Source organism: Cricetulus griseus, chromosome 4, assembly GCF_003668045.3.
Source record: "Cricetulus griseus strain 17A/GY chromosome 4, alternate assembly CriGri-PICRH-1.0, whole genome shotgun sequence".
NCBI lineage: Eukaryota > Metazoa > Chordata > Mammalia > Rodentia > Cricetidae > Cricetulus > Cricetulus griseus.
This window is the reverse complement of record NC_048597.1, coordinates 166,631,829-166,646,826: the sequence shown is the minus strand read 5'-3', so window position 1 is coordinate 166,646,826 and position 14,998 is coordinate 166,631,829. Positions and strand designations below refer to the sequence as shown.

The 14,998-nt window shown below is 47.7% G+C and overlaps 1 protein-coding gene across 1 annotated transcript; it reads left to right on the top strand.

Annotated features, from left to right (window-relative positions):
• The first annotated feature begins 1,219 nt into the window (after window positions 1–1,219).
• On the top strand, window positions 1,220–13,392 carry Chrna3 (cholinergic receptor nicotinic alpha 3 subunit). Its single transcript, XM_035444398.1, has 6 exons — window positions 1,220–1,256; window positions 3,886–4,025; window positions 4,131–4,175; window positions 4,768–4,877; window positions 9,733–10,747; window positions 13,264–13,392. Exons 2-6 carry the CDS (start codon window positions 4,005–4,007, stop codon window positions 13,390–13,392), a joined length of 1,320 nt encoding a protein of 439 aa, XP_035300289.1. The 5' UTR covers window positions 1,220–1,256; window positions 3,886–4,004.
• Window positions 13,393–14,998: the final 1,606 nt, after the last annotated feature.

Genomic DNA, 14,998 nt, shown 5'->3' with positions numbered 1-14,998 from the left:
GGAATCTGAGTAAAGATGGAAGGAGAGAACTGACTCCACAAAGTGTCCTCCGGCTTCCATGTGAATGCATATTCACACATGCTCATGTGGGCACACACACACAGCAAATAAAAATCTTAAAAACAAACACTTTTATTGACAATTTTATATGCAAATTATACATAAATTTTCAGTGGACAATTCCATGTGTTTTAGTATGTTCATCACCATGATCCGGCCTAGTGCCTCTCTTTCACTCTAACAAGGTCCCTAATAACTATCAGGGAATCCTCCAAGTGCCAAGCCATCCCTGGTGGATGGCCAGAGAGGCCAAGGGATCCCAGGACACCTACCCTGCCATGGCCTATTCCTTGGACACCTAGGCTACCAGGTGGCAGCGAGACAAAGGAGGATCTACAAGGGTGTTAGAGTGGAAAGCCAGATTCTCTCTGTCTCTGTCTCTGTCTCTCTGTGTGTGTGTGTGTGTGTTTCAACCTTACTTATAAAAGCGTTAATTTGCTATGCTGGGGATCAAAACCTGGGCCTCAGGTATGCTAGGCAAGCCCTCTCCTGCTGTGCTATAATCTCCAGCATTGTTCTATGTTTTATTAAGGAGCATAGTCTAAATAAATAAAATAGTATAAGACCTCCCAGATGTCAACACCCATCCATGATAAACTCATCACCAATACTGTTTCGACTCCAACCCATCTATTCCCCCTCAAGTGGATGTTATGTATGTATGCACAACAGTATCATGCTGAAAATAGTTACTTTAAGAATATCCACTTCCACGGCTCCTTTTGAGTTGCACTAGAGCTGGCACGGCTTTGCGGTGGTCCCCCAGCCCTCCTGGGAGCTCCACTCGTCCGGGAAGCCCTAGCCAGAGATTTGGCCCTTTTTTCCTGCCATGGTGACAATGGTGACAGTGTCTGCTCCGGTCTGGTCCTAGCGGTTTCCAGACTCCAGGGCTGCTCAGGGCGAGGCAGAGACCCGACGCCCCTCCCACGGCGGGTGCAGCTCCCGCCTTGGCCTCCCCGCCCCGCGGCTGCTCCCAGCGCTTAGCTTCCCGGGTTTCGTGCATTTCGGGAGCAAGTGCACGGGAGCTCGGCGACCCCAAGCCGGAAGGAGCCCCGCGGTCCTTGCGCTCGCATAGCTGGGCGTCGGCGGTCGCACCGGAGTGCACTCAGCTCTGTCCGCCCGGTCTCCAGACATGGACGCCGTGTGGCTCTGGTCGCCGCCGGTGAGACTGCTGCTGGTGCTGCTGCTACTGCCAGGTACGCGCGGGGAGCGGTCGGGTCAGGAGCCCAGGCGGGCTGCGGCGGGAGGTGGCCGGCGGGTCGCCTTGCGAGGCTGCAGCCCTGGCCTCGGCTTTCCACAAGGTTTCGCCCACCAGCCCCTTAGAAGTCTAGGCGCCCACCCGCCTTGGATCTCAGCGTGGTCCCATGGTTCTGACAATGCACGCGCATCCCAGACCCTACCTCGCTGAGCCCCTTGGGTACTCCTTTGTTCCCAAGCCTCTCAGTTAGCAGAGGCTCATGGCGAGCCCAGAGCCGGCCTCTGGGTCTGCGTAGGAGTTAGAGGTTTGAGTCCGGGTCCCGAACGTGGTTCTGCTGCAGGGACCCGCAGCCCCACTTCCAGTATCTGCCTCCTGCTCATCGTTTGGTTTTGTGGACCGTGGGAAAACCTGTGGCCAAAGAAGGCTAAAGACTTGTCCAAAACCACCTGGAGGAGACTCGAGTGGTTTGGAGCTGGGGCTGGACCAAGCCTCTGGTCCTGTCCTCCCGTCTCTGCGCAATGATCCAGTTGCCCAGAGACTTTCGACGTGATTGCTCCTCCCAGGCCGTCGCAGAGGCTCTAGACGAGCCTGTTAGGAGGAAGCCCTTCCAGAAACCGAGATGGCTGGTGGATGAGGCAGAAACACAGCTACGATGTCCCCCGAAGCCGGGCAGAGCCTTCAGTTCAATGGGGGGTGGGTGGGGGCTTGCATCACTCCTGTGAGGGGCCCGCCCAAATCACTGCCTGAAGAAGCTGGGTTATGTTTTCCCCAAAAGACTGTCCCTCGACTGACCCCAGTACTCTAAATAGGAAGCAGCTGACAGATTGGTCTAAGATGCCTCGATTAGCTGGGGTGGACTTGTAAACAAAAAGGATGCACAGGGGCCTTCAAGACAAGGAACTGGGGTTAGGATGTGAAGACAACACTGGCAGGAACTCGTGGGCACCTTGGCTCCTAAGACGTCCATAGCCAAACCCTTGCAGACTGCAGGACGATGGAGGAAGGGGCTGCAGTCTCCCACATGGGGGGAGGGGGACAGGTCTTCTGGCCTGGGGGGACCCTGAATGGCTCTGCCCCTGCCCCAGGGGTGGGTGAATCATCTTCCCACTCGGGCATCAGGGTACCTTCCTTGGAGTAACAATAAAGGTTTGAGCCTCTAATAGTTCTTTCATTATTTTTTTAAGACCCTTAGACCCATAAGGGTGTCTTATGTAGAGAAAGGTTAGAGTTTTATTAAGAGAAAAGTATCAAGCCGGGAAGTGGTGGCACACACCTTTAATTCCAGCATTCCAGAGGCAGAGGCAGGTGTATCTCTGAGAGTTCAAGATCAGCCTGGTCTACAGAGAGAGTTCCAGGACAGCCTCCAAAACTACACAGAAAAACCCTGTCTCAAAAATAAATAAATAAATAAATAAATAAATAAATAAATAAATAAGAAGGAAGGGAGGAAGAGAAGAAAGAAGCATCTGGTGTCTGGTTCAATTGGTAAAGACACTTGCCACCCAGCCTGATTGTAAGGATTCAGGCTTTATGCTATCCTGCCCCTGTCACCTGGCAGAATGCATTCAGACAGTTCCCTGGTCAGCCCAGGGTTCCATGATTGTGTAGTCTGCACACAGCTGTAAAGAACCCCTTTAAAAGAAAGACCCCACCCACTTACACTCTTTTCCCCTCTCTCTTTTCTGCTGTTCCCCTGGGGCAGACAGGACTTTCCCTGTCTCCCTCTTCTCTTCTGTCCCCCCCCCCCGGTGTGTGTGTGTGTGTGTGTGTGTGTGTGTGTGTGTGTGTCTGTCTGTCTGTCTGTCTGTCTGTCTGTCTGTCTGTTTTTACCTCTCCACCCCCATGCTTTCCCTTTCTAATAAAACTTCTCCCCAAGCTCTGTCTTCCTGGCATGTTTGTCCCCCACCTCGGTCACCCTCACCTGCCATGGAATCTGCCAAGGTTCCCTTATCACTTTATATAACACTGATAACCTGAGTTTGGTCCCCAGGACCCTCGAAGTAAAAGGAAAGAACTGAGTTTCGAAGGCTGCCCTCTGAACCCCACACACATGCCTTGGCCTGCACCCTTCCCCCATAACGTAATAAAAAATTTAAAGAGGGGAAAAAGGCAGTCTTTGCTTAAATTTAGGGGAGAAGGAAAGCTAAGATAATGGCAGTAACACAGATAGAAGTGTGGACATCTGAAGAGAGTCCCATCTAGCTAACAGCAGTTCCTGGTGGCTTGCCACAGGCCACTGAGAGAGGTACTTCACTCCTGTTTTTGAGGTACATTCATGCATACTCTTTATGTTGATAGATTAAAAAAAAAAAAACCTCAAGGTGCAGAGAGCTTAAACTACTAGCCTAAGCTCTCATACAGCTTCCCATGGTTTGCTGGGGTATACCCCACATGTACATACCCAACTTCAGAACTCAGGGCCCCAGACCACTGAATGTGTGTGACCTGGTAGAATCCTTGTCCTTCTCAAGCCCCAGTTTTCCAGCTTGTAACTTAAGGGAGCATTATTAGCCTGGAAGCCTGGATTTGCTGAGTACCCCGGCAGATGGGAATAGGCAGGATGTCTTTGCACAAAGGGAGAGGTAAGTAACCATTTCCCCAGGAACTAACAGGAATGCCTCCCTCAGTGGCCGGTGCCTCAGAAGCTGAACATCGCCTGTTCCAGCACCTGTTTGAAGATTACAACGAGTTCATTCGGCCTGTGGCCAACGTGTCCCATCCAGTCACCGTCCAGTTTGAGGTGTCCATGTCTCAGCTGGTGAAGGTGGTAAGTGCAGGAGCCACAGGATGTGGCCATGGGGTTCTAGAGGAGCCCGCCTGGAGTCAGCCTCACTGTTGACACTCACCTGTCAACTTCAATTTCACTTTCTAGGATGAAGTGAACCAGATCATGGAGACCAACCTGTGGCTGAAACAAGTACGTGCACTGGTTCTGTGTACTGCTGCCCCCTGGTGGTAATAGCTTTATTTGCTGCTGGGAAACAAAGGGGGCTGCAGACTGGACACTACTCCTGAGGACCCCCAGTCAGGGTCACCTCACATGACAGATAGACAAGCTACAGCCTGGAGAGAGAATTCTCTCCACATGCCTACTACAAAATTGGACAGGCTGGGTGTGGTGGCTCATGGTGACTCACATCTTTGATCCCAGCACTCAGAAGGCAGAGGCATATGGATCTCTGTGAGTTCAAAGCCAGAAGAGAAAGAATCCCAGGGGGAGCCTGGCTTCCTAGGACAGCAGAATCATTGAGCTCCAGGTACAGTGAGATACCTTACTTCAATAAATCATTTGATGGCTGATCAAGGAAGATAACCTTTATCAACTTCTGGCCTCTAAATTTACGTACACACATGCAAGCACACCCCCACACATGTGCCTACACACATTACACATACACCAAATATGTGGGGCTGTAGATGTAGCTCACTAGGTAGAATGCCCAATTCCCTGGGCTCGGTCCTAACCACCACATAAACCAGGCTTCCATCTCCCCACCTTCTTCCACCAGATCTGGAATGACTACAAGCTGAAATGGAAACCCTCTGACTACCAAGGGGTGGAGTTCATGCATGTCCCCGCAGAGAAGATCTGGAAACCAGACATTGTGCTTTATAACAAGTAAGGAGCTGGCTGCCCCATACTCTTTGGTCTGGCAGTCTGGGCTCTGGGTCCTCCAGCCACTCACCGGCCTTCTTTGATCTTTTCTGAGTGGGATTTGTTTACTTGTTCACTCTGCAGGCTCTGGGCATCAGTTATGTATTGGGTGCCACAGTTGCCAGTAAGCCATAGAGTGGCAGGATGTTAAGTGATTCCTAAGATAGTGAAGTGTGGCTGGAGGAGGGGAAAGGTCACCAGAGAAACTGCTGGGAAGAAATGTCATTAAAGTGGGCCTTGAAGGTCATAAGGGATCTGGAACAGGGAACTGCAGCAGAGAAGGTGCAGGGAGGCAGGAGAGTATGTCATGCACAGCCAAAGTGACCTCATTAGCTGGAGGATCAAGCAGTGTATGGTGGGGGGACCTGGGGTAGCAGGGGAGGGCTTTGAATGTGGCACTAGTTACTAGCTCTGTGGCAGGGATGGGAGTTGATGGCTGTCTCGCCCTCTTTAAGAGAGAATATTCATAGGAGAAGAGCAGGGCTGGGCAAGATTCATAGATTGTCCCAGGTTCCCAAGCTAGAGAGCAGCTTAGCCACTGAAGAACCATAAATACACAGCTGCCCAGGGTTTTCTTTTTTGTTCTTCCATGTCCTTTCTAAAGTTAGTACGTATAATTGTCTTCTTTGTAAGTGGCTTGCTCTTTAGCATGGCTACCCAAAGGGTTTTCATCTGTCCCAGTCCATCCCATTTCCTGCATGGGCAACTTTTTCTGGGAGATTCTGAAAGAGAGTTTTGGGGTGTGGGGGATTGGATGGAGTGTTTCGAGTTCTGAGATCCCCACAAACCTGCCCCAGCCTTGACTCATTTCTCTGTAACCCTGTGTGTATTCTCACCATAAAGTATTATTATTTTTTATGTTTATTTATTTGTGTGGGGTGGAGGGAGGTAAAGCAGGAGAGAGGGAAGGGAAGAGAGAGAGAGAGAGAGAGAGAGAGAGAGAGAGAGAGAGAGAGAGAGAGAGGGGAGAGAGCATATGTGGAGGTCAGAAGACAATTGCAAGTCAGTTCCCTGATTCCACCATGTAGGTTCAGGGGTCTGAGGACAGAACTCAGGCCATCAGACTTGGTGGTGCCTTAACCAGCTGAACCACAATACCAGCCCTCTGCCATGTTTCTAAATTCTCAAATACAAATTGAAACCTTGCTGAGGATTCAATATCAAATCAGGTCTTTGTTATTTTTGAGACAGGGTCTCACTGTGTAGCCCAGGCTGACTTCAAACCATGATTCTTCTACCTTGGTACCCCAAGTACCAAGGATGTGTGTCACCTCACCTTCTGTGTATGGTCCTTTTCTCCGATGACCCTATTTCTTCTATGTTTCTGGCCCAGGACTAACTCTCAGGGCCTGGGGACCCGTTTTCTCCTCCATAGGTTACCTCCATTCAGCAGGTATCCCACGTGGCCTGCAGAGATGCTCTGGTCCTGTGCTCTCTTATGCTGACATTCATGGGACACTGAAGCCCTCACTGAAGGTGTGGGCAGTGGGCCTGCTCTGCCGTCTGAGCTGCCCTGGTTTTCTAAAGGATTCTCTAGCTTACACAAGTTTCTGCTGTTGTGATTTTTCTCCTACCCTTGCCCCATTTCCACACATAATCTTCTCTTGTATGCAAAAGACCTTTGCTGAGCCTCTCTGCTCACACCTTCTTTTTTCATTTTAACCGACTCACACAGGCAGGAATGCAGTACAGACCCCTCTTCCAGCTCTTGTCACTTTGTCTCTGCCACCACCCACCCATTTATTTCTTCAACTCCCTCTGTGTATGTGATGGGTAGAGATTTTCAATTAAGTCTTTGACCATTCATTTGGTCAACAAATACAAGTGCACTGTGTGGCAAAAGCTGTGCTGGATTTTGGTCTCCAAGTGGAACCTCTTGTTCTGTGACTGCTGGTGACAGAGATGGTTTTTGACCCCAACCTGCACAGCAAACAGGCCTTCTAGTACAACGAGGGGCTTCTACAGCAGTGACAAGTGACCAGGAACCCCAGAAACTACAGGAATGAGTAGTTGGGTCAAGGCTGGCCTTTTTCTGGTACTTGTCTATTGGGTACGCAGACATTTTGGTGATGCCTCACTTGGGGACTAAAGTTCTGAATAGCCAAGGCTGTGCCCACAGATGTTCCATGCAAATGGACCCTGCTCTTTGACCTTGAGTGTTTCTTCAGTGACAGGAAACAACAGGGATAGAGCACAGGCACCTGGCTCCCCAGAAAGAACAGGCACTAAAATGTTTTAGTGTTTGAGCTGATTCAGTCTCTGTCACACCTATTCAACTCTGCCCTTATAGCCCAAAGCAGCCACCAAAGAAAGAACAAATGGCAATGACTTTGTTGCAGTAGAAATGTGTGGGAATGGTGGCTGGGAAGATGGCCCAGAGATTAAAGCACTTGCCACATGATCATGAGGACCAGAGTTTGGATTTCCCAGAACCCATGTAAATGCCAGGTATGTGTGGCAGGCAGCCTTGGAAGGCAGAGACAGAGCTCTCCAGAGCAAGCTGGCCAGGGACACCAGCCTTATCCTCATTGTCAACTTTATCATCACTCTGGGTTTGATTGAGAGACCCTGCCTCAGTGAATAAGGATGAGAGAACAATCAAGGATAATTCCTGACATTGCTTTTGGGCCTCTACATGCACTGCACACATGGGCACACCCACACATGTGCCCATATACACATACGCATGTATGCATAACACACACAAACAGAAAAAAAATATGGAAGGGCAGTGTCTTAGTTAGGGCTACTATCGCTGTGATGAAACACCATGACCAAACCAACCTGGGGAGGAAAGGGTTTATTTCACTCACAGTTCCATATAACAGTTCATTATGAAACGCAGTGAGGGCAGGAACTCACTCATGGCAGGAACCTGGAGGCAGGAGCTGATGGAGAGGCCATAGAGGAGTGCTGCTTACTTGCTTGCTTCCCAGGGCTTGCTCAGTCTACTTTTACACAGAACCCAGGACCACCAGCCAAGGGGTGGCCCCACCCACCATGGGCTCGGCCCTCCCTCATTTATCACTAATTGAGAAAATATAGGTTTGCATATAGTCTGATCTTATGGAGATATTTTCTCAACGAGGCTCCCTCCTCTCTGATGTCAAGTTGACATAAAACTAGCTAGCACAGGCAGGTTGTGGCCATAGTTTGCCAACTCCCGGACTTGGCCCTTGGCTTTGAAGTAGGTCCCTTACTTCTCTGACATAAGTTGATCTTGGATTCTGCAAGTAACCTTGTTCAGGAGCCCCTGCGTTCTGTAGGGTTTTCAAGGTTCTGATCAGCTCTCATAGGACTCTGGGGTGGGGGTGGGGGAGCTGGTACTGAGTCTGAGTCCACATGGAGTCGGTATAGAGCTCTGCCCCCCCCCTCCTTTCCTCTGGAATTATCAGGGATTAGGAATGTGGAAACCCAAGCCAGGCAGCTGAAACAGATGTGGGTAGGGGCTCAGGCACTGAGTGTCATGTGCAATATTTGTTCTGCTCAATGGAAGCAGAGTGGGTAGGGAGGACAGAGACCAGCAGAGAGGAATGGTCTACACCAGAGCACTGCTGGCTTTCCAATGGCAATGCAAGGTCATCTCTAAATGTTTAGAATTTGGACTCTCTTTCAGATTTTCACATGGCAACCAAAAGGGACATGACAACCATGAATGCCTCCCACTGCTGCAAACTAAGAGACCTAGAGGGTTGGCTCCACAGGTTGAGTCTTCAATGAGCCAGGCATTGAATCCCAGCATTCAGGAGGCTAAAGCAGAAGGATAGTGAGCTTGAGTCTAGCCTGAGCTACAATAGCATGTCCTTCTCGACAAAGGAAGAAATCCTTCAGTGGGAGGGACATCTGTGAGAAGCGAGTGACCTAGCTATCAGATGGTGTCCATTGGCCACAGAGATGGAATGCTGAATGCAAGCTGTGCAGGGAACTGAGAGTGTCATCAGTTCTTCGTTAAGACCTCAGTTTATAAACATTGCAGGATGATTCTCAGAAAACTGTGTTATCTATATAAAAGGAAGTTAAGAAACATGGGGAATAACTGGAGACAGACAAGAAGGGAAGTGCAGAGACCACTTTGCTGAGTTCGATTTGAAAGAGTTCAAGGAAGTCAGAAAACATGGTTTTTATTGGGGAACACTGTAGGGAGGAATCGGGGCAGAGGTACAACTGAGACCTGGGATGGGGGGATGGGCTTCCTTGTAAGGGTTAGTTTCACAGCATCTGTACCTGTGGCTGATCCATGAAGCCATTTCCAGGTTTGCTGTGGGGTTTCACACATGTATCAAGCCCCCAGTAGAGACTGGATAAAGGGATGCTAACAAGGTCCTGCCTGCTGATATCCCCAAAGGCTGCTGAAGCCAGATGACAACATTCATCTTAAATCATAAATTCAGAACAGCAGTGGAGCCCATTTTTGGCACTTAGGAGTCTCTATAAGCATCAACCTGGGAATGGTACACTGTGGACTGTACTAGTGATGTGACCAGCATGGCAGAGTCTGATGGGGAGGTCCCGGAGATGGGGAGAATGTACTGGGAGAAGCTGGAGTGGGGGTTACAAGTATAGCAAACCATGTGTTAGGAGAGGTTGTGGGGTGGACAACTAATGTGGCCGAGCATTGCTGGGGGAGGCCTAGGCCTCTGTATCTCCACCGGAAAATGGGGCAGCTGGCTCAGTGACCTCTTATGGTCCTTTGATCTCTCAGATCCCACTGTTTTACAAATCATCACTTGTTATTGTCCTGGTGGCCACATGGGAAGCCAGGCTGGATGGCCATATAGTGGTGATGGTAAGTTGTGTGTGCCCCTCTGTGTCTTCACAGCGCTGACGGGGATTTCCAGGTTGATGACAAGACCAAAGCTCTACTCAGGTACACAGGAGAAGTGACTTGGATCCCCCCAGCCATCTTTAAGAGCTCATGCAAAATCGATGTGACCTACTTCCCATTCGACTACCAAAATTGCACCATGAAGTTCGGCTTGTGGTCCTATGACAAGGCCAAGATTGACCTGGTCCTCATTGGCTCCTCAATGAACCTCAAGGACTACTGGGAAAGTGGCGAGTGGGCCATCATCAAAGCCCCAGGCTACAAACATGAGATCAAGTACAACTGCTGTGAGGAGATCTACCAAGACATCACGTACTCACTGTACATCCGCCGCCTGCCGCTGTTTTACACCATCAACCTCATCATCCCCTGCCTGCTCATCTCTTTCCTCACAGTGCTCGTCTTCTACCTGCCCTCTGACTGTGGCGAGAAGGTAACTCTCTGCATCTCCGTGCTCCTCTCCCTGACTGTCTTTCTCCTAGTGATCACCGAGACCATTCCTTCTACCTCACTGGTCATCCCCCTGATCGGGGAGTACCTACTCTTCACCATGATTTTCGTCACCTTGTCCATTGTTATCACAGTCTTCGTACTCAACGTGCACTACAGAACACCAACCACACACACGATGCCCACTTGGGTCAAGGCTATATTCCTGAACCTGCTCCCCAGGGTCATGTTTATGACTAGGCCAACCAGCAGCGAGGGAGAAGCTCAGAAACCAAGGACCTTCTACAGTGCTGAGCTCTCAAACCTGAACTGCTTCAACCGTGCAGACTCTAAAAGCTGCAAGGAAGGCTACCCATGCCAAGATGGGACATGCAGCTACTGCCACCACCGGAGGGTAAAAATCTCAAATTTCAGTGCTAATCTCACGAGAAGCTCAAGTTCTGAGTCTGTCGATGCTGTGTTGTCATCCCTCTCTGCTCTGTCACCAGAAATCAAGGAAGCAATCCAAAGTGTGAAGTATATTGCAGAAAATATGAAAGCACAGAATGTAGCCAAAGAGGTAAATATATGGTTTGTATTATGGCTTCCTTGTGCAGGGATGCATAAGACAGAGGTTAGGAAACGAGACTCTCAGGGACTCAAGAGATGGCCTAACAGTTAAGAGCACTTGTTGCTCTTGGGAAGGATACAAACTTGGTTCCTAGCACCATATCAGATTCCAGTAACTCTAACTCCAGGGAGTCAAACACTCTCCTTTGACCTCCTCAGATAAACACACACACACACACACACACACACACACAAAGATAGAGAAATTTGAAATTTTTAAACTTATTCTTCTCAGATATGAGAAATTATTTTTTTCAGGAAGGAATTAGACTCAAATCAGCAACTTATGTTCGGACCAGTTAGATGTCCTTAGATATATTAGTTACCACCCTTGTAGTCCAGGCTGGTCTTGAACTCACAATTGTACTTTCTCAGCTCCCCCAGAAGTGGGATTCCAGGCCTAAATCGTCATCATATCCAGCCTCAGATTTATATAGGGATAAGGGCCACTTCTTAAGTCAACATTGATATTAAAAGTGTCATTCATTAAAGAGTCTACTGAAGCAACTCCAGAGATTGCACTATCTTTTTCAGATGAGGATATTGAGACTGAGGGAGATGAAATTTACTCAGATTCTTTTGTTTTTACATTTTATTCATTTTATGTACAATGGTGTTTTGCCTGCATGTATGTCTGTGTGGGGGTGTCAGATTCCCTGAAACTGTAGTCATAGACAGTTGTAAGTTGCCATGTAGATACTGGGAATTGAACCCAGGATCCTCTGGAAGAGCAGCCAATGCTTTTAACCGCTGAGCCATTTCTCCATCCCCTTACTCAGATTCTTACACCTAGAAAGGAGCTAGATTAAAACCAAAGTTTGTCTCCACCTGTTTTCTACCCGATGCCTCGCAGAGCCTTGGGATTGGTGTTATGTATCCCATAGAGGTGTGGGTAAGTCTCAGTCTGTGGACTTGAAACGCTTATAGACAAGTCTGGGGTATTCAAATAGAGTAACATGTCAAACAGGGTATTATGATTCCAACTTTACCATGACTGTGACTTTCATGGTATCACTAAAAGGACACATTTACTCAAGTTCATAATGGGGAAATAAAAACCACATCTCCCAGCCCCATTTCATGTGTTTAATTGAATTATAAAATTACATGCTGCTTCTTCATTATGTGATTATTGCTTCAAGATCAGTTGGCTCATGGGCTCTCTCTCTCAACTCAATTGTGGTTTCTTTGCTTTCTGAATTGTCTGGGAGTTTAATTACCATAGATTCTCCTTCCTGTTTCAAGCCTAAATTGAAGCTCATTATATATAATTATTCTTGCTCTTTCTCCTGTCTTTTACTCTATTGTCAGCCACTATGTCTGCTGTTTAGCCTGTTTGGCCTTACAAATGAAGATGACATTTGGTCAGGTGGGCATTTTGAAGGGGAGTGGTGAGAAAGAAAAAATGTCAGGCTCACCCGACATGCTTATTTCATTGTGGAACAGATGTTAAACAGAAATTAGTATCCAAAATTAGAAATGAACAAGTACTTTGAAACAATGTCAGATGATGTTGGGTTGGATTGTAGTCTCCATTCTAACAAAGGCTCCAGATCCTCCCGAAGAGCAATGTACTGGAATTCAATTTAGAAAAAAAAAATAGGACACACACACACACACACACACACACACACACACACACACACACACGGACACACACACACACACACACACGGACACACACACACACGGACACACGGACACACACACACACACACACTTACATCTGAGTGGTGGTACATACCTGTAATCACAGCCCTCAGGAGGCTGTGACAGGATGATCAATAATTTGAGGCCAACCTAAACTGTTTAGACCTGAAGACCAGACCTTGACTCAAAAGAAAAAAAAAAAATTCTCATTTGAAATGGAGCCAACATGCCCATGTTTTAACCTGTTTCTCCATACATGAAATTAGAGGTTGCCTGTTGTACCAGTACTTCTTTTTGCTGCTGTGACCATCAGCCTGAGAAGAAGCAACTTGAGGGTGTTTATTCAGGCTTGCCGCTCCAGTAAAAATGGCCCATCCCGTGGAGAAGGCATGGCAGCAGGAGCATGAGGCAGCTATCACACTGCACCCACAGTCAGGAAGCAGAGAGAGGAACACCACAGTTCAATTTGCTCTCATTTTTATTCCGTCTAGGACCCTAGCCCATGGAGTGGTGCCACCCACAGTTGAGGTAGGCCTTTCCAGCTCTATCCATCTAATCCAGATAGCCCTTCATAGTCACCTCTAGAGGCTGACCTAATTTAGGTAATCCTTCATGAGCATTCCCAGTGGTTTGTCTCCTAGGGGGTTCTAGATGCTGTCAAGCTGACAATCATTATCAGCCATCGCCATAGACTTCCTCAGATCGCATCAACAAGATTCCCTGTATAAGAAACAAAATGGCTTCTCTACCATAACACAACTTAATACTGAAAATCAGCCTTCATGTTGTTTCATCGTTCTCGTTTTTTTTTTTCAGATTCAAGACGATTGGAAGTACGTTGCCATGGTGATTGACCGAATCTTTCTCTGGGTTTTCATCCTGGTGTGCATTTTAGGGACGGCGGGATTATTTCTACAACCCTTGATGGCCAGAGATGACACATAAATTGTGAACTGAGTTCACAGAGGCTCGCTTGCCTTCTCTACAACACCACACCTTACCCAGCTTTGAGTTTGCTATTTCAAGGGTTAGTCGTTTTCAACTCATCTTGATTTTTGGCAAAAAAAAAAAATGTAGAAGAAAAATGTCTAGTTATGGACTATGGGTAAATGAACATTTAGCTAGCCTTGCTGATAGAGCAATGTCAAGAGGCTCCTTTTCTTGTGTTTGAAAATTAACTAGATAGAAAAACTAAATCCCTTAGCTCAGTGTCTCCATAGATTTCCTCATTTGCTTAGCCCATAACCCCCCTGAAATTGTAGACTATTTCAGCAGTGTCCCACCAATTCTTATTTCTGTCTTTCCAAAGCCCAAGGGCAAGTCTTCCGTTTCAGTATTTGTGTTGCTGTTAAATCGCACATTATCATACCCTGAGAAATTACACCTGCTCTCACACTCACTGTTAATAAACCACTTTCGTCTGTTCAAATTGCTAATTTAGGAAAACATCCTGTACAGTCCTGCATGGCTTTAACCTCAGCCCTCAGGAAGCAGAGACAGAGGCAGGTGGGATCTCTGTGAATTTGAGGCCACTGTGGTCTAGATAGTGAGTTCCCAACCAGTCAGAGCTGCATAGTGAAACATTATCTCAAAACAACAAAAATCCCTAAACTGGACAGCTTAGATTCAAGGTTATTTCTTACAGTCTAGAAGCCTTAGAAGTCTAAGATCAAGGCACCAGCAAGACTGTCTGGGGAGAAGTCTTCCTCAGAAAACATACCTTCCAGTATGTCTTCAAGTGGCTGGAAGGGCTGGTCTTCCCGGAGTCTTTGACAAGAGCACTAATTCCATTCATAGGGGCATGACCCCAGGACCTAATAATCTCCCAAGCATGGGAGGCTCACATGTGTGCTGTAGGGAGTCACCCAGACCACAGGAGGAGCCATCAGAGCAGGGCTTCACCATCTTAGCACAAGGCTTTGAGCTCTAGAATGCTGTTGGGAAGTGAGACACAGGAAACCTCAGCAGCCCTTCGGATGCCAATAACAAGCCTCCCACCACAGCAGTGGGGATGCCCAAATTGGAGTAGGACATCATTGGAATTGGTTCTGCTTAAGGAGCTGATTTGAACAAACTGAATTTCCCATATTACACTTCTGAACCTGTACCACAACCGATAGAGATAATTCACAGGAACCATTTGAGTATTCTCACTAGTTGTGTTGTTTCTCTATGCAAAATAAAACCTGACCATTGCAATTCACTGTGGCTCATATTTCAATAAGTCAAAAGGAAGAGTTCTATGAAATTTGTTGACCTAAAAATATCTTAACTAATGGAGATATAAGAGATGAGCGATCTATACAAACTAAGATAGCCAACAAGCAATTTACATCAAACCAGATTTTATTACTGTTCCCTCACTATAACAAAATGCCTGAGATAATCAACTTTAAAAGAGGAAACATAGCTGAGTGGTGTGGTGCACACCTTTGATCCCAGCACTCCGGAGGCAGAGGCAGGTGGATCTCTGTGAGTTCGAGGCCAGACTGGTCTACAAAGCGAGTTTCAGGACAGCCAGGGCTACACAGAAAACCCTGTCTTGGGAAAA